A 22,904-nucleotide genomic window follows, 5' to 3' on the forward strand; every position below is an offset into this window, starting at 1 on the left:
GTTCGAAAATACGGGCACAAGTGGTCACTCGGTCGTGAGAGGCGGCAGCGGACCCGTACTCCGGACCCGGGAGAATCGCCTCATCAGCTGCCGTGACGTTTCTGTGACGTTCCACCAAGGTGGTCACGTGCGAGCGTCGCCAGCCGCACCTCCTCCTCCACATTTCGCGGCAGGAGGGAGCGACCGAAGCAAATCATGAGGCCTGGTGTACCGGAACGCCCCCTTGTCGTCACACTATCGTCACGCGTACGTCTAATTGCGCGGGAATTTCAAACCGTATGAATTACAATGACGCCGAAATGGCGATTTTCTTCTTTTTTTTTTTTAGCTGCTCAAGGCTGCGAAAAGTGAAACGGATTTGGGAATGCACTGCCCGTAGAAACAAACATGATGTTTGAAAGGTGAACCATGCCTTTAAAACTTGGGAAAGTTGCTTTTTTTTTTTTTAGTTTCGCGTGTCTGCTCAAACGAATTGTGCATATGAGCATCTGGGAACTGATGCACCGAACGTTGCTTATTATTTTATTGCGATATATTTTAGATGTCGCGCACAGTGAAAGACACCCGTGCGATGACACTGTGTCAGTTCTGCGAACTTGTCATCGAAGTTAGAGAACATGTCACTAGTCGGAAAGTATCATTAAAAGAAGAAAAACAAACAAACAAACAAACTTGCTTTGCAAAGGTGTTGTTTGCTCTTTTCTTTTACCTAATTTTCACGTTTTCCAGACCAGTTTAATCGTGTTAGGAAGGTATTTACTAAAAGCAAAAAATATTGGCGATCAGTTGCATTAATATGACGGAAATGCGTTAGCATTCTCGCGGTCACCCCTTCTGGAACCATGTAGCTACACATGTCCGTACGTGCCCAGGAGCAAACGCCAGTACAGTTTATTTACAGTAGTGTATTTTGCAAATCGGATTTCGATCACATTATTTCGAGGTAGATCCAAGTTCAGCTAACATAAAAAAGTCAAGTATATGAGCGCCATAAACGAGAAATAAAACCACATCGCATGAAAAAGCGAAATAAAATTACATGTAAGTGCGGTGAGCAATTGACAGCGGTTTCGTGCGCACTTACGCATTTAAATAACAAATCAGTCTCCCCACCTCATGATGGCCTGAGGTCCTCGGAACCGTGAACGGGGCGTTGTGATGATGACTCACGGCTTCATTGCAAAGTGAGACTAGAGAGTTCTTCTGCAGTACAGTGTCATGACTACGCGTTACAATGGCGCTACTACGCCCCCATAGCTATTCAGCCAGTCAGTGGGCTGATGTATTATGATTATGTTTGTCTTAAAAAAAAGCACTTCACGAGTCTTTGAACTTGGACTTCTGAGCCAGAAGGAACACTGCCTCGAAGGGACAAGGAAGCGCCTTGCAGTCTTGTAGTAACAGGAGAAGTGGAACTGCTTTCGGTATTTGCGCTGCACGCGCTGTGTTCCTACTCGATATGCTATCGGTTCGTAGAACAGCCCTTGCTGTTGTCGGCCCTCCCATGGCGAAGGTGGCGCATAAATACTTTCGTTAGTTCCCACAGCCCACGTGTAATCTTTGCGTACAATATGCAAGCCAGAGAGACCATTGCACGATGCCCATGTCGACATGACGGTCAGCATCACTGAGCTAGCATCCCTAGCTAGCAGCTAGATCTCCCACCACGCTTCATCACACTGATTACACCAACCACCGTCACAGTCCATTCCTTCCGCTACCATGTCACATGCACGACTGCCGTGTGCCCGCGCCGAGCAAGTCAGCGGTATAGGCGATTTGTCCGCCATGCCGGGGCATCGCACATGAACGCCAGCGGTGTTCCGGAGCAGTTTTTAACGGGCACATATGACAGTGCGCCTTTCGGAGTGTGCTTCAGCAAGTCTCGCACGGGCACTCGCGGTGCACGGATCATGGAACGTGACGTCAGGAGTGACGAACTTCCTTCGCTGGGATACTTGGTTGCGGTAGACCATCACGTGATGCAGAGCCTAGACATGCCCTACCTGTCAACGTCGTCGCTAACGCCTCATAAAGAGGGTTTCCAGCAGCCATTAGTACATCAGCTACGTACTACTACTTTAAAACCTGCAGATTATGGCCCCAAATGCCGCCTTCCCGTCCCGACTGGTCGAATCATTCGCTCCGACGTCACTGCAACTACGTGGTTCGCCTCACATCTCATCGCAGCCGAACGACTTATTACAAACCATACCGCCATGCACAAAGAAATGAGCAACGCTGCAAACTCGCCATTAGTTTGAAATTGCTGCTGTTAGTTCCATCAGCACTCTGCAACGAAGTCCTGCGCTGCGAAGTCCTGCTGCGTTCATGCTGGAGTATGTTCAAAACTTACGCTCGCACCCGTGATCACTGGTCCAGCATGTACCGCATGTTAACTCCTGTATCCAACGCCAACGCCGCAAGCGCCAAATGACTCCGGCCCCTGGTCGGCTACATCCTATACGATCTCCCGCAACACCCACGCAATCGGCATCGACCTTTCGGCCCCTTACCAAACACGTCGGCATGGAATAGCTCGCTGTTGACTACGCTGCATTGAATCAGCCGCCTTACCGAGCGCAACGGCGGAGCAAAAAGTAGCAAGCCAGCCCTGCCTTGGCTAGCCTCTCCCACAACCCATAACCCACAACTACTTCTGAAAGCCTGCCGTACAAGGCCACTACCGCGGGTAGTGGCATAAATGGTTGTTTAATAACGCATATTAATGACTCCTACAACGGTCTGGTCTAATATATTTATTGTGCAGAACTTTATCAGCCTTCATTCAACAGCAGTCTATCATAACCCACAGACAGACGTCGATGACGGTCGCCGCCCATACTTTACAATAGCAGATCGCAAAACGCGAACTTCGTTACCTACACGTTACTTGGTCATAGAAAAAGTGGAACAGCTACGTTAAACTATAAGAGACTATAAAACAAAGAGTAATTGACGACTACATACTGTTTACGTAGCGCCATATCGAACAATTATTTAGCGGACGCATGCCAGACCCTGTCCTACAGTGGAAAGTGCTTTGAAACTCGTGCGTATTCCAAAGAGAAATCTTCAAGTTGCGAATGGCAAGTTTTTTGCGTTTCTGAATAACGGATGAAACTGGGGCATGTGGAAGACTGGACTGGTTAACGTGGCACTGCCCCACCGCAAAGTAAATAAAGAATATATGATCCGATCGAAAGTCCTCAAGGAAAGGAAGTCTGACATCCGCATGACCCGTCGATTGGAGCTGGACGTACCGTCTGTACAAGAGGAATGCGGGCTCGACAGCCGCGCTGTCTTCCAGTAAGTGACGAAAATTAGCGGACGGAGTCGCCTGGCTCGCGATACAGTGTCGTGCTTGTGCTAACTGCATCGTAGAAAGAGGCGACCACCAGCTCTTAGTGACGGCTTCGTCGTAGTGTGATGGCACTTGCTGAAACAGCAGCTGGAGAATGCAAGCCATGATGCGTGCACCACCTCGAGCGAGCTTACTACTGAGGCTGTTATCGACATCAGGAAGTGACGCATCGAACAGAAGCTTTGGTATGTAGACTGTCTTCGATTGCAGGTCGTACCAGCAATCAGTAGCCAGAGCATGGCCTGTCCAAACATCGGAGTACGGAAGACGAAGACCAAAAGACAACGATGCCGAATGTACACGAGTGAAGGACCATAGCGCATGCCTTGCGGATATGTTAGGCAAGCTTATCAGGTAGTCTGATAGCCTGCCCGTATCATCCAGCCAATCCGGGCCAATTGCTTTGAGCTTCATTTCGGCAAGTACGTTTCTTGAAAGTAGCCTTGTGTAGTTATCCATTATACGCATACTGTCTAAGCTTTCCATTACTGTATTCCGAATATCTTCGAGAAAAACTGGAGCCATGCTGGACGTACGCGATGTTTTGGTGACTTTTTTGCTGGCATGCAAGAAAAGGTAGGGTAGAGCTCGGTGAACCATACGCTGACACACCCTCCAACGGGAAACGTGCGAGGTAGGAAAACCAAAATAGTGAGCTACCGACGCTTCAAGTAGGTCACGGCCTATCCCAGGAATAAAAGCGGCGCTCCGGACAACAACATGCACCCCTAAGAAGTTTAAGACGACGTGAATGTCTGTGCTCTGGAGCAGTGTCTTTAGTTCTTGCAGGTAGGTGGCTCTCTTCAGAAGGATCAGCACACCTTCGTCTAGTTTTTCATGTAGAAGCTCACGAAGAAAAGCTTCAACATCTGGCGCCCTCTTGAGAGGAACCACTTTGAACGAACCGCTGTCCTTCCGTCGCGTCAACGCGTTCAGTCGAATCGCAAACTTGACGACTTCATTGATGGACGACTCGGGCATGAATTCTTTCTTCAGGGCATTCATTGCAGCTCGCACTATTCGGTTATATTCCAGAGAAACAATGGCGTGGTCAGCGTTCGGCAAGGCTAGTAGCTTTTCCGGGAGGTCAACGCCTATGATCCCCCTTTCTCTATCAAATCGGTCCGATGACACTCCGACGCTCAGAAGAGCGGACGCGCCGCAAAGAGCTAAAACTTTTGCAGCTATCCTCCAAACGGGCACAGTTGACTGCACGGGTGGTGTGAAGGGAAATCCTTCTAGCGACGACGCTGACAGAAGACTCCACAGCGACTGTAAGTTTCTGTTGCCAGGACCCATATTCACGCAGGAGTCAATTAACTGCTTAAGAGGAGAAAGTTCTTTGTGCAGCGTGGCATCAAGTGGCGACCCTAGTACCCTATGCAGATCATTCTCTAAATCCACGACGAGGTCCATATCGCTTGATGTTGGTGTGTTTCTTCCCGTGCTTTGGTGACGGCTTCTCCATCTACTGCACACGAAGCGGTAAAAGTCATTACAGGGATCGACATCACGAGCTATGATACTGCTGAGATACAAGCCTTCACTATGGCAAGCATTAGTTGCACAAACGTCGAGCCTGTGTCGATCCGCGCCATGCATTTTGCGTGTCACTGGCAGAGGGGCGGCCACAGTCATTGGGTTGCCGTCGTTCTCATAATCGCTCGTATCAGATATTGTTGCCGCGGTTGACGTACTAGTATGTTTGTAGGATTTGCCAGCTCTGTCATATGCTAAGGTGACCGACCCAATAACAAGCAGCGCTATCAAAATGCATGTCGGGTGCAGGAAGACGTCTTTGTTGTACGTGATAAAATGGTTTGCGTTCCCAGGTGGTGCGCTGACGTCACCTGTCGCGGCTCCAGGAGAAATATAGCCGTCATAGCTTCCTTCGGTGGCCAAAGCGTCTTCTGCAGAGCTACATCTGCAGCGCGGGTTACTCGTAGCGCTGAATAGAACATTAGGGGCTCGGACGCTTCGGAACTGAACATCTTCCGGAGTGCACTCTTTGACAGTCCACGGTGTTTTCTCGGCGTCAGGTAGTTTGTCGTAATGAACAAAACGTGGGTTTTTATGGTTATTCGACCGACCCTCTCGTGCTTTGCTAGTGTTAGGATGTGAGGTTGATAGTGGATACTGGCACGTCGTGTCCTGTTTCTCCTGTTTATTATTTTCGCGGACAACCACTTCAGTGGTAGTGCACTGCGTCGGACGTAGATGCCTTGCACAAAGGTGAGAGTCTGCATCACTTAGCTCATCTGCTGAGGTTTCATTACACGAGGTTTTAGGACCAACACAAGCTTCCTTGTTCCGTAAATTTTGTTCGCCTGGTTGGTTCTGTTTGTCGAACGGTGTGGAGGATAACCTGTCGTCCTGTGGAGGGGCAGCGCACACGATTGTGTTTTCCGCCCCCAACAGGTACATATGAGAGTGAAGAGATGCCATTGACCCTTCAGGCGAGGCAGTCGTTTTGCCAGAGTTTAGCATTTTCTTTCCGTCAGTCTTCGGCGTTAGCCTCATGGCCTTTGAAAGTGTAACGCCCCTTCGCCTCGAGTACTGTTGTGATCTGCGTATGTTTTGTGCTATTTTTGACCGCGAACTGTTTCGTGTCCGAACGAAAACTGCTGGTACCGAGTTCGCTGAATATTCCGCAGCGCGTACGGAAGACATGTTGTCATCCATTGGTTTTGCAGTTTGTGCATTCATAGATTGGACTGCTGAGCTCTCTTGCGATGACAAAGAATGCTCCACCAAGTTATTCGGGAAGCTCGGCGCCTTCGCGGATGTGTGCAGTACTCTCTTCTTGCGGCACGCCACACCTGGGGTCTGCGGGATACCCGATATCTCAGATAGATGGTTCTGGTTTTGTACGACCGCCACTTCGTCGTTGTTGTGCCGAGCATACTGTTTGGCACCTGGAACAGTGGTTCTTTGAGACTGCTTGGCGCAGTGCTTATATCTTGAATTCACAAATATTTCTTCGGCTTTCTCGTCACTCTCCATAAACGGCTCTCGTAGGTCTTCGGGCATTGTCGTCGTCAGTTTGGGAAGGGAGCAGCGTTGTGAGAATCCTCTAGCATAGTACGTAGTCGGGAATATCCTGGACACAGACGCTATGCTCGACGGGGAGCGCATGCTGACGTGGTTAATCCCGCTCCGCGAGTGCTCACCCATGTTTCGTTCGGTAACCTCTCTGGCGCGTCTGTTCCGTAAGATGTTTGCCGCCTTCTCGTTGATGGTTCCGAAGATGCTTCCCTTGGTCCTTTTTCCTCCGGTCTTTGCTGGCCAGAATATTGACCTGCTCAATGGCAATACGCGTTGACGCTTGCTTCTCTTCTCGTTGCTTTGGAATAGCAGGAACTTTGAGAGGTCTTGGAGCCGTGGCCATCGTACGTACCGGTACGTTGACGGATTATCCGAATTTGGTCGCGGTGGCGAAATCATAGCGGCTGCTTTCTGACTGGGAGCTGTTCTTTCGTCCCGCTTCTTGCTGCTCATTTGTGAGTTTCGCATGAGAACTGCGATAGCGGCAGGTAGCTCGAATGAATCGTATCCGACGCACGCGAATCGCGCGAATCTTCTTCTTCTTCTTCTTCTACCAATGAGATAATGGCCGTGAGCGCGAATCGCCAGCTTCACTCTTCTTCTTCTTCTTCCTCCTTCTCCTCCTCCTCAGTGTATACACAAAGGGATATTCATTCTTCTTCTTCTGTCAATCAAACGATGGCCGACCACTAAGGCTAATCACTTCCTTCCTTCTTCTAACTGAAGGGTATCTGAAGCTATGTGACCTCCCTGCGGTGGGCACCTGCAGCTCCATTTCTTTTAAGCATCAGCGTAAGCGTGAAGATGTGTCTTGAACGTGTGACGCTCTGACATGAGCGCCACTGTTTCCTTCATTGTCTCATTTTCACATTAGCATGAGGTTGACGATGCCGCTGTCTTTTAAAAATGCGCAGATGGCTTTCATTACTTTCACTTGTTGAAATATGGTGAGCTATACTTGAAACAATATTCTATTTCTTCTGTAACAACTGCAAACATCTTCTTGTTCTTCTTTCACTTATACAGAGTACGCGCAGAATATTTTTTCCTTACAAGCCCATGTCTCGGTTCGTGCAGGATTATGTCGGATCATATGGGCATCCTCCTCCGTGCACCGCCGTTACTAGATAGGTATCGAATTTTACCGTGTGTGCATATTTTGTTACAACTTAGCTTCTATTGCTATATATCCCCCTCCATTCCCGTTACACAACCGTGCTATCGCTTGTACCGCACCATCGTTGTTTCTTCGTAGATTGCGCCATTGTCCCTCAGAACACGCGCTGTGTTTCGTTGTGATAGAGTTAACCGCATTGGTGGTGGTGTACTGATTGCTGCAAAAACTTGTCTTAAGCCTCAGTTGATAACATTGTCTGTTATTGATCTCGAACTGATTTGGATCTGTCTCCATGGTGCATATAGTACGATTGTAGTCGGAGTTTGCTATCGCCCGCCATCTTCACCACCCTCCTTTATTCACTCCTTCCATGACGCTCTTTATGAAGTAACTACCCGATTTCCCTCTTGTTTGTTATATGTAATAGGCGACTTTAACTTTCCTACCATTACTTGGGGATCACTGCCGTCCTCACACCCTCGAAGTTCTATTTGTGACGATTTCCTCAATGCTGCATCCACCTTTAATTTAACTCAGTTAATCTCAGAGCCAACCCGCTTTGGGTCATCTTGCTCGAGTACTCTCGACTTGCTGTTCAGTTCTCATCCGGACACTGTAAAGTCCGTTCAGGTCTTACCTGGCATTAGCGACCACTCCATTATTGTTGCGACAATTCATACACCCTTTGTTAAACAGCACACGGCTACCAAAACCATCACTTGCTATGCAAGAGCCAACTTTGAGGCCATTAACGCAGACCTCCGCACCTTTTCGGAAAGCTACCTTCCTGAATTTTCTTCGAGGTCCCCAGAGGAGAACTGGTCCCTTCTGAAGAATGAGTTCAACCGTCTTATCGATCTGTATATACCACGCATTTCAATTCCTGTCTCTAGTAATACACCATGGTTCAATCGTGAGCTTAGGCGTCTCCGTAATAAGAAAAAGCGCCTATTTCGCAGAGCCCGTAGGACAAGCGACCCCATGCATTGGGCTTCTTACTATTCTGCTGCTAATCAGTTCAAGCAGTCCTTGCTATTGGCAAAGACCGCTTTTTTTAGTTCAACCCTGCCTAGCCTCCTTCGTTCCAACCCCAAACGATTCTGGCATGCTGTTAAACCGCATGAGGACCGAACAGTAAATTTAGTTCTTGACGGAGTAAGTGTACCTGCTACCTTGTGTCCAGCTGTTCTGAACGACGGGTTCACAAAATCGTTTACTGTTTCTGACTATCTGGGGACACCACATGTTAATGTTACATCCCCTGCTATCGTATTTCCTGTGGATCCTCTGGCCCTTGATGTAATAGGCATTCATAAACTTATAGACAAATCAAAACTCTCGTCTAGTTGCGGGATCGATAACATTACAACCAAGTTCTTGAAAAACACGAAGGATATATCTAGTGTTCTATTGTTTAAACTATTTTCGCATAGTTTGCTCTCTGGTAGAGTCCCGGACGACTGGAGGGTTGCGAAGGTGATTCCAGTTTACAAGTCAGGTAGCAAACACGACCCAGGTAACTACAGGCCCATTTCATTAACGTCAGTTCCTTGCAAGTTACTCGAGCACGTAGTTTACTCTAATCTCATTAAATTCCTTGAATCCAATTCATACTTCTCTAACGTACAACACGGTTTTCGCCGTGGTCTCTCATGCGAAACGCAACTAGCTTACTTCACCTATGACTTATTTTCATCTATACACGCTGGTTCCCAAACAGACGTCATATTCATTGACTTCCGCAAAGCCTTCGATAAAGTTCCTCATCATCTTCTCCTTCATAAACTGTCTCTCCTAAGAATTGATCCAAATTTACTCGCATGGATTGGGGACTTTCTTCACAACAGAACTCAATTTGTCTATGCAAATAACACCACTTCCTCAATTACATCTGTCTTATCTGGAGTTCCACAAGGTTCTGTTCTCGGCCCACTTCTGTTCCTAATTTACATTAATGACTTACCGCATGCCATTTCATCAACCATTAGACTCTTTGCGGACGACTGTGTGATCTATCGTATAGTTACATCCCCCTCTGATAAATCTGCCTTGCAAAGTGATCTCCATGCCATTTCTTGCTGGTGTAACACTTGGCTTATGCCATTGAACATTAACAAGTGCAAACACATGTCATTATGTCGCACTAACCATACGCTCAACACTTATTCTCTAATCTCTAGATAATATCGTACTTGACAATGTAAGTTCATATAAATATTTGGGTGTTCATATAACTAACAACCTCACATGGGATCTTCACATTAATCATGTATGCTTGAAATCTAACCAGATGCTAGGCTTCATCAAACGTAACTACTCCAAAGCACCTATCGAACTGAAGCTTCAACTCTACACCACACTAGTTCGCTCTAAAATTGAATACGCGGCGTCTATTTGGGATCCTTACCAGGATCACCTCATTCGGAAATTAGAATCTGTACAGAACAGGGCTGTTCGCTTCATTTTTTCTGATTACTCACGTCATTCCAGCGTCAGCGAGCTCAAATGTCGTGCCTCTCTACCACCTCTTTCTCTACGCCGTAAACTCTCTCGTCTGTTGCTGTTTCATAAAATCTACTATAATGACACTCTTCCCAGGTATTCTCTTTTTTCTCCTCCTCACCGTATATCTAGGTATATCTAGGTACTTGGATCATCCTGAAAAAGTCCTCATTCCCTTTAGTCGAACTAATCATTTCCAGAACTCATTCGTCCCCAAGACAGCAAATGACTGGAATGACCTACCTGCGGCCATCGCAGTGGTCCGGGACTCAACAAGATTCCGTTCCTTACTGCACGACGTATTTTATGTGTAACTTTGTTTTTTTGTTTTGTTTTTTCATTTGCTTCCTACCACTCCCCTCTGTAATTCCATGTGACTTGAGGGTAAATAAAGAAAGAAAGGAAGGAAGGACATGTCATGATAATTTTATGTGCCAGTGTAACATGAGCGACGTATCCAGTGGCTCGACTTCTTATACTTGTTTATTTTCACCAAAGTATATATTTTCGTACGCGTTAGCTGGAATACGAATACTGAGGGCAAGGATACGTACATTAGATTACAGGTGTGACCACGTGGTAAACAAGCAATTTGCCTTAAATGCTTCTTTTACTTTTACGTCACCTTTTATAGACGTTAAAGCGACCGAATCTTCGAAACACAAAAACTGCGACAATACTTAGCACGGGCATAAAACAAAGAAAGACCGTCCACATCGCGAACGAAAAATAGTAGAGAACAGGCTCGCAGTAACGAGGATCATCTCGTTTCGCTGAGGGCCATGTGCCGCTGAATACAAGTATGGAACCAGCCGTTGAAGCAACGGCACCAACGACTCCCACCAGAGCAATAATGACCGGGCAGTACGAGTTCTGACTGTTCCAGTCGAGGGCAGCACTCAGCAAAGGAATCAGAAAATACGAACAGCCCGCCACTGTAAGCGTTACCGGGATACCAGGACTCAGCTTGCAGTTGGACAGGTTCAGCGATCCGATTGTGATCATGGCAACGGGGACGCACAGGAACAGTAGAAATATAATGGTAACTATGACCGACTGAAAGCAAAGCACGATGTACAAGTGCTGTCCATCTAGCTGGCTGGATGGCTCGTCGTATTTCTTCTGTACTCGGTCCATAATACAGCATGACGGAGGTTCCGCTTTGGGAGCCGCGGGTGGCATTTCTGGACGGAGGAAGTCTTGTGGAGGCACCGCTGGCCGCAAAAGTGCACCAGACGGTCTTGCAGATGGTACACGTTCAGGAGTTGGGTATACGATGACGGGTCCGTGGAAGGGAATATACCTTTCAGGAAAGCTTTGGCGGTGGAGTCCTTGAGTGGGTGGTGGTATGTTCATGGACACGCTTGTTCCCTTCAATATGGCGGGTGCGGTGTGCTTCGAACTACGCCTTGCAGTGCACGGACGTGCAATTCCCGGCATCGTGAATGTATAGAAAGACGAAATTAGGAAGAGAACGGTGCGCTTACGGCGAACTTCAATGTCTTCGACTAAATTTGCAAGGCAATTGCATCAGGCAATTCACGACGGCGCGTGAACTTCGTCGTGGATGGATCGATTGTAGTGGCACACCTGGTGGGCCTCTTTGCAACGAGTGTCCAGCACTAAAGCGTGCGGACATGCCGTGTTTTTATGGTGATCACGATGGCAGTTTCTATGCACATCTTATACTTTGCCCGTGCAACGTATCTTCGTGCATGGCAGTGGCGCAGTGGCACGCGGCAGCGTGCAGCTCGGGTGCCCTGAGGGTTCTCTCTCGGACGATAATGAGGTTTCTCCTCCACAATTTGTATGTGCATACATATGTGTAAGTGTGAAATAAACGAGATGCCAACGGAACCCTATAGCTGCATAAAGGGCAACTTGGGAAACTGATTGATGAAGTACTTTAACACATGGGTAGAGTGATGTTGTTTCGTGGTCCTTGTCTTTGTGTGGCTTTTAGCGCTTTGATCATGAACATTACTTTTACATGTCGACAAAAAAAAAAAAAAAAAAGAATGGCAACCTGGTTTCGCAGGTGACGCCTTCTTCAGGGTATACTTTGTCCCAATTCCCAGCCGTTCAGTCTTTCATTATGCAAGCTTTATAATTCGCGAGACTGATTGTGCAGCTGAAACAAATTATTATTACAGCACCTCGAACTGTATAGTATCTTTTCCGACCTCTCCAGCTCGAGAGCAACTATGCCAGTATATAACATTAAATCTTTCGTCGTTTCCCCAACGTACTAACGGATATATATTATTTATGCAACGTACATATACGTGTACATATATTATGTAACTTGCATTAGACACAAGAGACAAACCGTGGGTATTCAGCGTTGCGGTGTGAATGTAAAGCGCCTTTTCACGATTTTCTCGTTTGTTGACCGTATCCCCGAATAAATCCTGCTTCTTTTCATCACCTTGACGTTAAGTATTCCATATGCATTCTTGGGGTGAATTTGTCCTTCATTAAGCGGTCTGCCTTGTCGGACCATGTCTTGGAATACGGTCGCGGTCGTACGGTACGTACTTACGGTACGGTAAGTACCGGTCGTACTGTCGCGGGACAGTATTGCTTGCAGTACTGCTCCCGGGAATATTTTTTCCCCTAAATCATTGGATGCAAGACGTGTACACAGGAATCTTAATTACGCACCAGTGTGCATACAAGAGGTAGCTGGTGTGTCTGGAACCATTACTACACTGATTTTGAGCCACGGTAATTTTTCTAGTCCTGCACCAGTGCTACAACTGCTGATGCCGTGAATTACCTATAAACCTTTGCCGCATCTTCCATGTTCCTTCGCTGAACAAAAGACGACGACGCCAAGCGGTGTCTTTGTTTCCATGTCACGTTCGCCAGGCGAAGGAGGTAAGGCAGCACTCCGACCATAAAGACCCAGTACCGAATTTTTACTATTGCTATAATGTGTGTTATTTTTGGGTAAGCCTATTCTGTGCTTCTGTCTTGCAGATAGCTGTCAGTGTATCTGCTGCCAACATCCATTGGAACAGCACCACTTGCTCGCGAGCACACCGCCGATTGTGACGCTGCCGAATGGCAAGTACCACCGCCGCTGCGATTCCTCTCGCCACTGCGCCGTCCATAGCCATTGCGACCCCTATGGCATCCACGACCACTAGTGCTGCTGCGTCCCCAGCAACACCAGTGGTAACCCAGAAGCACGGAGAGGTGCCGCCGACAGCGCTGACGCAAGAGGAAATCAAAGCGGTTCGAGCTTCGTGGGGCAAAGTTCGGGAGAATTACAGGGTGAACAGCGTCGACTTCTTCATGAAGTTCTTGATGCAGTTCCCAGAGTACAAGGCGCTGTTTCGAGCTTTTGCAGACGAGTCGTTCTTCTCGTTGCACAACGATCCCAAGCTGATAGCGCACGCTTTGTCCGTGTTCTATATGTTTTCAGCGTTTGTAGACAACATGGACCGGCCTGACGTTTTGGAGGCGCTCGTGATCAAGAACGCCAAAAACCACACACTGCGGGATGGTGTTACAACCACTCACTTCAGCAACATTGAGAAGTCCATGAACGAATTCCTTCTTCAGAACTGGCCCAACGAAATGACACCTGCTGCAGTCCGCGGATGGGAGAAGCTATTCGTCACTATATGGCTGACGACGCACAGAGTATTCCGCGAAGATCGCAAACCGACATCTGATTGAGATGTGAGAAGAGCGCCGAGTATGTCCATGCAGTGTAAGCGTGTTTCAATAAAACGTCGTCGTGGTTCCTACAGAAGTAAGATCATTTCTGAAGACAACTTGTTCAGCCAGGATGACGAATAGTTGATGAAACCAAGTTTTTGAGGGTTCACAGAAATGTAAGGGAGTCTAATCCGAGCGTTCTAAGGGAACAATAGAAGTTGTCGTAGGGTCTAACACTAAGTATGTGTGCTGCACCTGCACCCGACTCGGCTTCCTGTCAGAGGTTAGCGATTGTACGTAATTGTATTTGATGCATCTGCGCGTGGGAGGTACGTTAAAAGTGTAGCAAGACCGGAGAGGTCATTGCTAGTAGAACCGCCATATGAGGAAGGTGGGGGAAAGACCCTTTCCAACCCAGCAATGTGGATAACGTCCATTGCAGAGGTAGAAGTAACGATAAATAGGTGAAGACTGTGCTGCCTGGGTGTCTTTCCTGAATGTTCCACAGACGCCCTAAGACACTTTCCCTGTGGAGTCGGCCAAGAATATTCGATCCGTTGGAGCACAGTGCCACCCCAACTCTCTGTTGTACGATTCCGGAATATTCGGTACATTTGTCCTGTATTGTCGGTGTATTTGTCCCTTCGGCCTTATTTCGTTGTGCCGTTCGGCCTTTAGGTAATAGAACTTCGAACGACGAGGCCAGAAAATGACAAGTCACGGAATAAACAAGGCTATGCGTTCGCAGACAACGCACGAAGGACGAAGTAGTAGGCGGAAAATTTTTTCATTTTTCTTGGGAACGCGCGTCATGGTCCTCTGTGGCATCCCGAATCGCTTTGTAGAGTTGTTTGGAATATTGGGTACAGTATGTATATGCGACAAAAAGCCAAGGGCGAAAAATATGTTTTGTTTTGTTTTGTTCATTGCACATTTGTGTTTTATTTTTCCTGAGGCAGCAAACGGGCAGATCACGAATTCTCGTGGTGGCAGACAGGCTACACGTGGTACTGCCGATAGCAGGGCTGCTACGTCAATCCCCTTCACAGATATGTCTATTTTATTTCGGCGAGAGAGCTTGGTAGGGAGGATGATGATGCAGATTTTCTCTGTGCTACTGTCTTATTGAAAACGCACACAGTGGGAAAGGCTAGACCTACATGACCTATATCATTTCGCGCACCCTTCTACCGTATGCATTGAAGAAGAAAACGTTAAAAAGTTCACGCGTGAGGGTTCACAGGGACACCCGGCGACATATTCGGCGACACATTCATTCATTCATTCAAATCGGCGACACTCGCAGGTACGATACGTGTGGAGGCTTTGTAGCTTATGCTATGTAGAAGTGCAATATGTTCTACGATGTAGTTCCGTATCGGGACCACTGGCTTTTTTTAAAGAAAAACGAATAAAAACAAAAATCTAACGCTTTTACCTGAAAGAGGAAGTAATTAGTAACGAAATTCAACAGGAATGTCCCTCGTATATTTCGTAAAACGTATAAAATTTAAATTTTATCGCCGGTTTCTTGATGGCAATCCGCCATCTTGACTGAGGACCTTACTGACCTAACCCGAGGCACAGTCTCGACGCCCGCACCGCCTAGTGCGTGCCTGGGGGGCGGCACCCCAACAGATCCCCCCCCCCCAATCTGTAGAACCTAACTAAACCTAACCTGACTAAAGTGAGGTGTTTTAGCCCATTTCAACGACCCTACCTTTCGGAAGACGGCAAGTTTCGAATCCGTTAGGCTTAGCATTCCCGTGTTTCTCCTGCGCTAAAAGTGAATCGGATGGGGTTGTTTAAATGCATATAAAAAAACTTCTAGTCCACAGAATTTTATAATTCTTACATTTCTAGATTCAGTATATGTTCTTCTTCCACTTCCATGCAATATTTACTTTCCTAACCGTTTCAGTAATTTTTAAAAACGTGGTCCCGATACGGAACTACACCCGCAATATGTAATATTACAAAAACAATATGCGATGGTGTGCAACATCAATGAGAAAATATCGCTGCGGTGATCTTGTCTTGATCTTGTATACTGTCCGCTGCACTGAGATATCCTGCTTCTTTCAAGGAGCCGCAGATCTAGTTCGAACAGTGCGTGTTGGATGAACCGCGATGTAGAGCTTTGCGCAGTGATAGCGCCGGCACTTTCACCTCCATGGTGCTCGTTGCGCGTTATGCACCGACAAATACGGTGCTGACGCGATACCATTGCTACGAGTAGCAGTTCGTACGAGTAGCCTCGAGTACTTTTTCTTACAGTATTACAGCATTTCCTACAGCATAAATATTGCATACTTTATAGGGATAAAGCATGGCTGCCGCCACTCAGCAAGCAGCACCATCGAACACTATCCCGACCGCTAACGCACCTGCAGCGCAGGAAGCTGCTGCGCCCCAAGCTCCGGACTGGACTCAACAACTCCCCATGGAACAGGAAAAGAAGAAGAAGAAGAAGAAGCAGCGGATTATTGTGCAAGACCTGTCAGACGATGAGGACATTCCAAGTGACGAGATTATTTACGACAAATCTTATTCCAAGAAGTCTAAAAAGAAGCGAAAGAGGAGGATCATTGTAGATTCGTCCGACAGCGACTATGAACTGGATGACATAGCAGTCGGCCAAGTCGACGATCAGCGCCGGGGCAAGTCCAAGAAGGAGGACACGAGGAATAAAAAGACGGCACTCAATACGTACATTAATATTTATTCCAGCGCTGGCGGAAATACAGTAGGTGTATCGAATGAGGCGCCTCCACCGCCTACGGTCGTCGTTCCGAAGACGAACGTTCCGGAACAGCCGGTCGCACCTAGTTACCCCGTACGTATCATCACTTCAGCTGATGGAAGCCTCCCAGACAGAAGAGGAAGTGCTGCTAGAGGGCAGGATGTGTTAGTTATACCTATTCCGAAGCATTTGCAATGGAAACTTCGTAAGCTAAATATGCTGGCAAGTCAGGTACAGTCCATGCCACTTGGAGGCGTTCAGGGTTTGTTTCCAGTACCAGAGGACGTAGTGGTTGAGCCTCAGCAGCTGGGCCAGAGGAATAGCGTGCAGTGAGTATGAAAGACACAAACTTCATATCTTTGTTCGCTCTTGCTATTTTATTTAATTTTCGTTCGTATACTGCACTCATAAGTCAGCCATAATGTGTAGCGTCCCATAAATAGTGGGATGACATACTTGAGCGGTTTCAATCCATGTGCGTCAGAATGACCACTACCTCGGAATTTTTTTTTACGTTGCGTTTGCGAGCATTTGGGTTCTTTAGAGGAGACCGTTGGCGGGCAGCAGGGAGCTAGGTTAAACCGTACAGGAACCTTCGTAAACTTTCCAGAAGTATCCGCGACAATGGAATCATTTTAGCATTTTGAACTCCTGTGCATACGTACCACGATTATGGACACGCAGCGAAATGTCGCGTATACTAACTCTAACAATGGTTACAGACGATGCAGTATACGAACAAAGTGTATGACGTCCGTATGGGTGTACGCTGCCGCTCGAGCTGTCGTATAGCTATACAACAATGTACAGCAAAGCCAATATATTTCTACGCTAAGGTACAATGCGATGTTTACTGTAAAGGATAGGGAGACCAGCATCTCCCGCTACTGGAACAGTCAGACAGCCTCGGACATCACTGCAGAGTCACCCGAGTTTCGTGTCAGAGAAGCAAACGCCACAGCAAATGGACGTCCGCGTAGCTGGCGTAGACCAGGCCGTACAAGCATCGCTAATAGGAGACCAAGCAGGTGCGCAGAAAGCATATCAGCTTGGCAACCGGGAAGGAAAGCCCCCTGTGACGGGAATCCAACAGCAACGGTAAGAATGGTTGACAAGTTATTATCTCGCACATTGACAACATTATCTGCCGCACCCTGCTGTCTATGTGTCGCAGCTCGGAGTTGAGCGCTGATACAGGAACGTTTACATACAATATTATTACAGGGTACTTAGTGCGGTATTCTTAAACGTTCTGTATTAGATCCTTCACTCCATTTTTCTGCTACAGAAATGGACCTTGACTCAAAGCGCTACCTGAGCGGAGGGAATCCTTCCCGCTTTCCTCGAATACTATGCATGGTAGCACTGCTGATTCCTTGAAGCTCAAGTGGAGCAGCGCTTTCCTGCATTCACTAGAGCTCATGCAGGGCGTCGAATCGGGGGTCGTTTAAGAATACGGCGGTTGGGTTTAAATAGAAGCATAAATTAGAAGGCGCGGTAGGGGGTTACATACAGAAGCACTATAAATCACTATTCGTAAGGTAGTGCGTTCTGCTATCGCACTTGCCAGATGATGTTAAGGTGCAAGCTCTTGCATTGAAGGATGACTTCGAAGTAGTCACCCGCGAAATAATTGTACAGTTCCGTGTCAGTCTAAAAGGTAACGCTGACTGTGTACGCTTGCTTGCTTCGAAACCCTAAAGCACGTTTATTCCTTCCAGGTAAAACGGTCACCGCTAGTCTCGAATGCCAACCTGATGACACGTTACACTTTTTTTTACAGTCACTTCCTTTTTGAACAACTCTCGTCCATGCCCAATGGTGACAACCATGTTGCCACGTCCCATCGGTCATGTCCAGGAGGACGGCGTTGAGTGGCCGTCGTGTGGTGATGGAAGATTAACATATGTGTCCCGATTTTAACGTGGCCTACACACGACATGGCCACGTCCTCGGTGGGCACACGTTACTGAACGATGAAGTTTCCCGTATTGGTGGGTGCTTCGAAGTGGACGCTCTTGGCCGCCCCACGCTAATCTGAAGGCATACCCAATGCTCGATCAGTCCAATCCACGTTGCCGGGGTATATCATGGGGTACGGGGCAGTGGGGCAGACCCGATGTGGACGGTCCCACTTGTCAGCAAGAGGTGGAAGAGCCTCTTTAGTCAATTTGGGGCATGTTGATTTGTGTGGCGACGTAAAACTCGGAATTAATGGAACAGCGCGGGCGAGTCCTCTGTTCTGCAAACCTTTGAGATATCCTTCTCTCTTTCGAAGGGCGTTTATGTGAACGAGGGAGTGAAGGAAGAGGGTACTTCGTGACGTGAGCAGTCCCGATCATGTGACGCGTGACGTAGACCGACGCTGCGGAAGCGGGCATAAGCGTGTGAGCTGAGAAAGAAAGAAAGACGAAAGGCATTGAGAGCGGCCGACGTCGCATGAGGAGATCGGGCCGTCTTTCCGGGGGTGTTTCCTTCGAATGTTTTTTGTAAATTTCATTACGCAGTGATGATACACCGCAAAGCGAAAATGTTTTGAGTGCTGGCTCAACTTTGCGAATGAAACAGGGCTTCAGGCCACGTTAAATGTCACGTCCCTGCTCCTTTAATGTCCACTTAAATGTAAACATCGTTCTCTATATCCGCTTCTGTAAATGATACCAGTGTACCACTTGTATGTTTCGTTGCATCATTCAGAGCCTTACAGACACGTTGTTAGTCAGTTCAATCAGGTATAGTAATATACGCCATCGATCCTTCTCTTGAAGGCCCGCAGTCCCAGGAGGGCCAGAGGCCAACGCATCGAGGAACGTCTTGCCGGTCGCCTTATTGTCCATGCTCTTTCTCGTCGCGGTCTTCCTGGCCGTGGTTGCATACCAGACACGCTTGGGAGGTGAGCGAAGGCGGAAGTTTACAGAGGAGTGTACACACTGTCACATCGATCGGTCGGGGACTTCAGAATGCGGGTGGCTGGAATAACAAAGAAAATTAAGTTAGCGGGGATAATAAAAACCGAAGAAAACGGAGGCTGCAGCAACGTGCTTGTGTCTCCTTGACATCTATGTTGCAAAATGTATTGCCGTAGAACTTTTACACCGTATAAGCATCGTAGCGCGTGAGCATTATACTTTTCCCGACCGCGCGCAAGTGTTGACTTACAATTTCCTACAGTCCTCTAACCCAATGACGACGGTGCCCATTATAGAAGAGCAGTCTCTGTTCGAAATATTGGTGGCTATACTAGAACTTGAGGCTTTTCCTTCAATCATTATAATAACGGTTCGTCCTAACCCTGTTGCGATTTACGGTACAATGCCATGACCGAAACATTACGAACATTACGAGGTACAGAACACGTTGGTTGACACTGAACATGATGAGAGCGCACAGAGACAAGAGACTGAGAGGCTGCCCGTGAACGGTGTCCAGGGGCGGTTGGGCGATCGCCCCCTCCCCCACTAGGCACTCCGACAAAGAAACCGCCCCCCCCCTCCAAAACCGAGGGTCTGGATCTGCCCCTGACCGGGTGTCCATAATCTTGTCTCCGTGGTATAATCGCAGCGCTTCTCGGCTACCTTCTCTACTACTAGTACCTATACTACTCTTCTCAGAAGCCTTTGACATCGTCAGTGGAAAGACTGAAGATCGGTGACCCGACATCGACTCAGTGACTGACTTTGACTGCGCTTGGACGCATGTCTGCACGACTAGGATGCATTGACTACGCTTTGACTGCACGCTGCACTCAAAGCCGGCGCTCGCGGAACTTTCCGTTTAGTGTAACTCGCGACCCAAACGTGGTATCGGGACGATTCGGGTGTCTTTGTGTATAACTTCAATTTCAGTTTATTTCAATTTCTGCGGTAGAGAAATTTGGTCCATGTACAAAAGTCCCAGGCCTGACGAGGTACATGGACCAACAACTTGTCGAAATCAATCGACTTAAGTAATAATATGTGGACTTTGAACAATATTACCCTCACAAGCCAGCCGGAAATACATATTCTGCATAACGTTGGAAAGAGGAGGCTCTGGGCCACACACCGGTACCTCAATGTCCCGGGCGCTGATCAAGCGAGACGGTTTCAGCAGCGTCGCAAAATTGACCCGGCGCGCGCGGTGAACGACGGCGCGAGCACCTTACCCCCCCCCCCCCCCCCCTTTTTTTTTTTAAGTTGAGCATCACTCGTAGATTGCAATATTTTGCAAGTGCTGCTTAGATAACAAAAGTTGACGTCACACTAGCTCTTGGACGTGTCTTGGATGTCACAGTGTTGGATGTGGTGTGACATTTTACTAATTCGCTTAGAGTGTCTCGTACTCTAATGACTCGGTAACACTACGTTTCTTCATTAGATAAGATGGCCCGCTTCGGCAACAGGACAGCGCTTAGCAGCGGTCATCCTATGGGGCGTGCATCAGTAAGGTCCGGCGCGGAAGATCCTTATTGGTAAGTGCAGATAGTAGGTATCTGGAGGGTGCCTTCGGGAGCGATCACCTCTCTTGCATCTCCCGTTCCATCCCTATACCGTGGCGTGCCTACACTCAAAAAAAAAAAAAAAAAGAAAGAAAGAAAAAGAGGAAAGAGAAAGAAAGGAAACTGAGTAAAATGTGGAGTAATTGCAGTTTCTAGTCCCCTAGATTGCAGTTACTCCCCGTTTTTGTCCCCTAGTCCCGAAATTTACTTCTCGGGACTGCAAATAATCACGCAACTTCATCGCAACTTTGCTTCCGAATGCAACCGTCTACGTAAATATGTGCTCTCAGTCAATTTGATGGCATAAGGCTTCTATGACTTAGCCAACTTAGCAATTTTCTACCCACACAGAGTAAGAAACAGTCAGCGCTTCTTTCTTCGCAAATTGGGCCTTATGTATGTAGCAAGATTTTATATCACTCGACATATCACGGTTGACGGTTTAATATAAAGCATTTTCATGCATGCACAAGAATTATGTACCTGAGACTCTTGGAACCGAGCGTGAAATGCAGTCCGCACTCTGACATTCATTTACTCCCGTGCATTTACTCCCTAAAGGGAGTAACTTTTTTTCTGGCAACGCATTTATAGCCCCTGAAAGGGGTAAGATTACTCCTCCTGAACCTCTACATCACCAAAGTGTCGACGGTCGTCTTCTTTCTCTTAAAAGGGTCTTCAACAAAGCTTGTAGCAATGTCTAGGGCCTCCGATACCATGTGAGTGGAAGTCTAAGGGTGCAAATCCCTCACATTCCTTAACGAAGCACCAGTTGGGTGAACAAAATATCGGGACGGCTTGCACGTTGATGAACTTGCTCAGCGTGCCGTTCATGGTGGCTTTACCAGTGTTCTACGCACGAGCAGCGTTGAGGACATAAGCGCATTAAGCATTACCGAAGCTATTGAGAACGCAACTGAGGATTTCCTTAACAGTTGTGTAAGCTGCCCTGGTGCTCTAAGAGGGTACATTTCTTGACATTTGCCGTTGTGTACGTGTGAACTATACATGGTGTGTTTTTGTTTTCGATGCAGGGACGTCGATAACTGAGCATGGTTTTGGAGGACATCCGCATGTCTGAATACGTGCAGAGTGCTAATACCGAGCAAGACAGCAATATGAATTCCTTATGAAAATCAACATCTATTTTCCACGAAAACATACGCATGTCTAGTGTATCATTTCAACGAGAAAACAGTTGTATTATATTAAGCAGAAGAAGCCGCTGCACAATTTCTGCATTGAAATCCAGAGTCGATGTGTGGCCTCTGTCTGTTTCATAAATTGTGCTGGGTACAGCTTGGGACAAAAGTTTACGGAACACCGGGGTGTCGCACTTCTCCGTTGGAGCGACATCCGAAAAGCGAACGGGAGCAGACACACACACTGATAGATGGATGGAATTGCCGGTCACCCGTTTCTTATTCGATCTCTTCCTGATATATAGTAGGCGGCCGCTCCCATGAAGAAATACGCCAGTGCCGTGTTCCGTAAACTTTTGTCCCAAGCTGTACACGAAAACTCTGGGCAATTCTGAAAAACTTTGCATGGACGCCCGCTCAACTCGCACCTTCTTGACATCATTAGCGAACCACAAACAATTACATACTGTACACGGTATTCCAAATGCCGTTGAAACCGATGATCTGCTCTCACACGCGACACGCGTTCCGCTTTCATTGCGCTGCAACATGCTTGGAGCGTTCTTCATCCCCTTGGTTTCGTTCATAGGCCCGCAGCGCAGCAAGACGTTCTTCAGTAAGAGGTAACTGTCTTGGGTTGTCCCATGACCACTTTTTGTAGAGTAAAACGGTAGCACTCATTTCAGGTTTCATACTCTACTAGCCACTATTGGACACACAGCCATGTGGTTTGATAAAGCGCCACGCCACGCGCCGACGCTCCGCGCTGCTGCGCCGCGCATAGGCTGCTCCAGTGCGCTCAGCGCTGCAGCGAGTTTTCACAAACATCGTACAGATAATTCGAG

The 22,904-nt window shown here is 47.6% G+C and overlaps 1 protein-coding gene and 1 long non-coding RNA gene across 2 annotated transcripts; both read left to right on the plus strand.

Annotated features, from left to right (window-relative positions):
- Positions 1-12,709: 12,709 nt before the first annotated feature.
- Positions 12,710-13,791, plus strand: LOC135399855 (uncharacterized). Its single transcript, XR_010424431.1, has 2 exons — positions 12,710-12,908; positions 13,011-13,791. It is a non-coding gene; the product is annotated as an uncharacterized LOC135399855 (long non-coding RNA).
- Positions 13,792-14,708: 917 nt separating this feature from the next.
- LOC135401063 (uncharacterized) lies at positions 14,709-22,175 on the plus strand. The gene is made up of 6 exons (XM_064633198.1): positions 14,709-15,003; positions 16,018-16,769; positions 17,302-17,538; positions 19,209-19,333; positions 20,797-20,890; positions 21,952-22,175. The coding sequence occupies exons 2-6, from the start codon at positions 16,027-16,029 to the stop codon at positions 21,965-21,967; spliced, it is 1,215 nt and encodes a 404-aa protein (XP_064489268.1). The 5' UTR covers positions 14,709-15,003; positions 16,018-16,026; the 3' UTR covers positions 21,968-22,175.
- Positions 22,176-22,904: the final 729 nt, after the last annotated feature.

Source organism: Ornithodoros turicata, chromosome 7 (genome assembly GCF_037126465.1).
Source record: "Ornithodoros turicata isolate Travis chromosome 7, ASM3712646v1, whole genome shotgun sequence".
NCBI lineage: Eukaryota > Metazoa > Arthropoda > Arachnida > Ixodida > Argasidae > Ornithodoros > Ornithodoros turicata.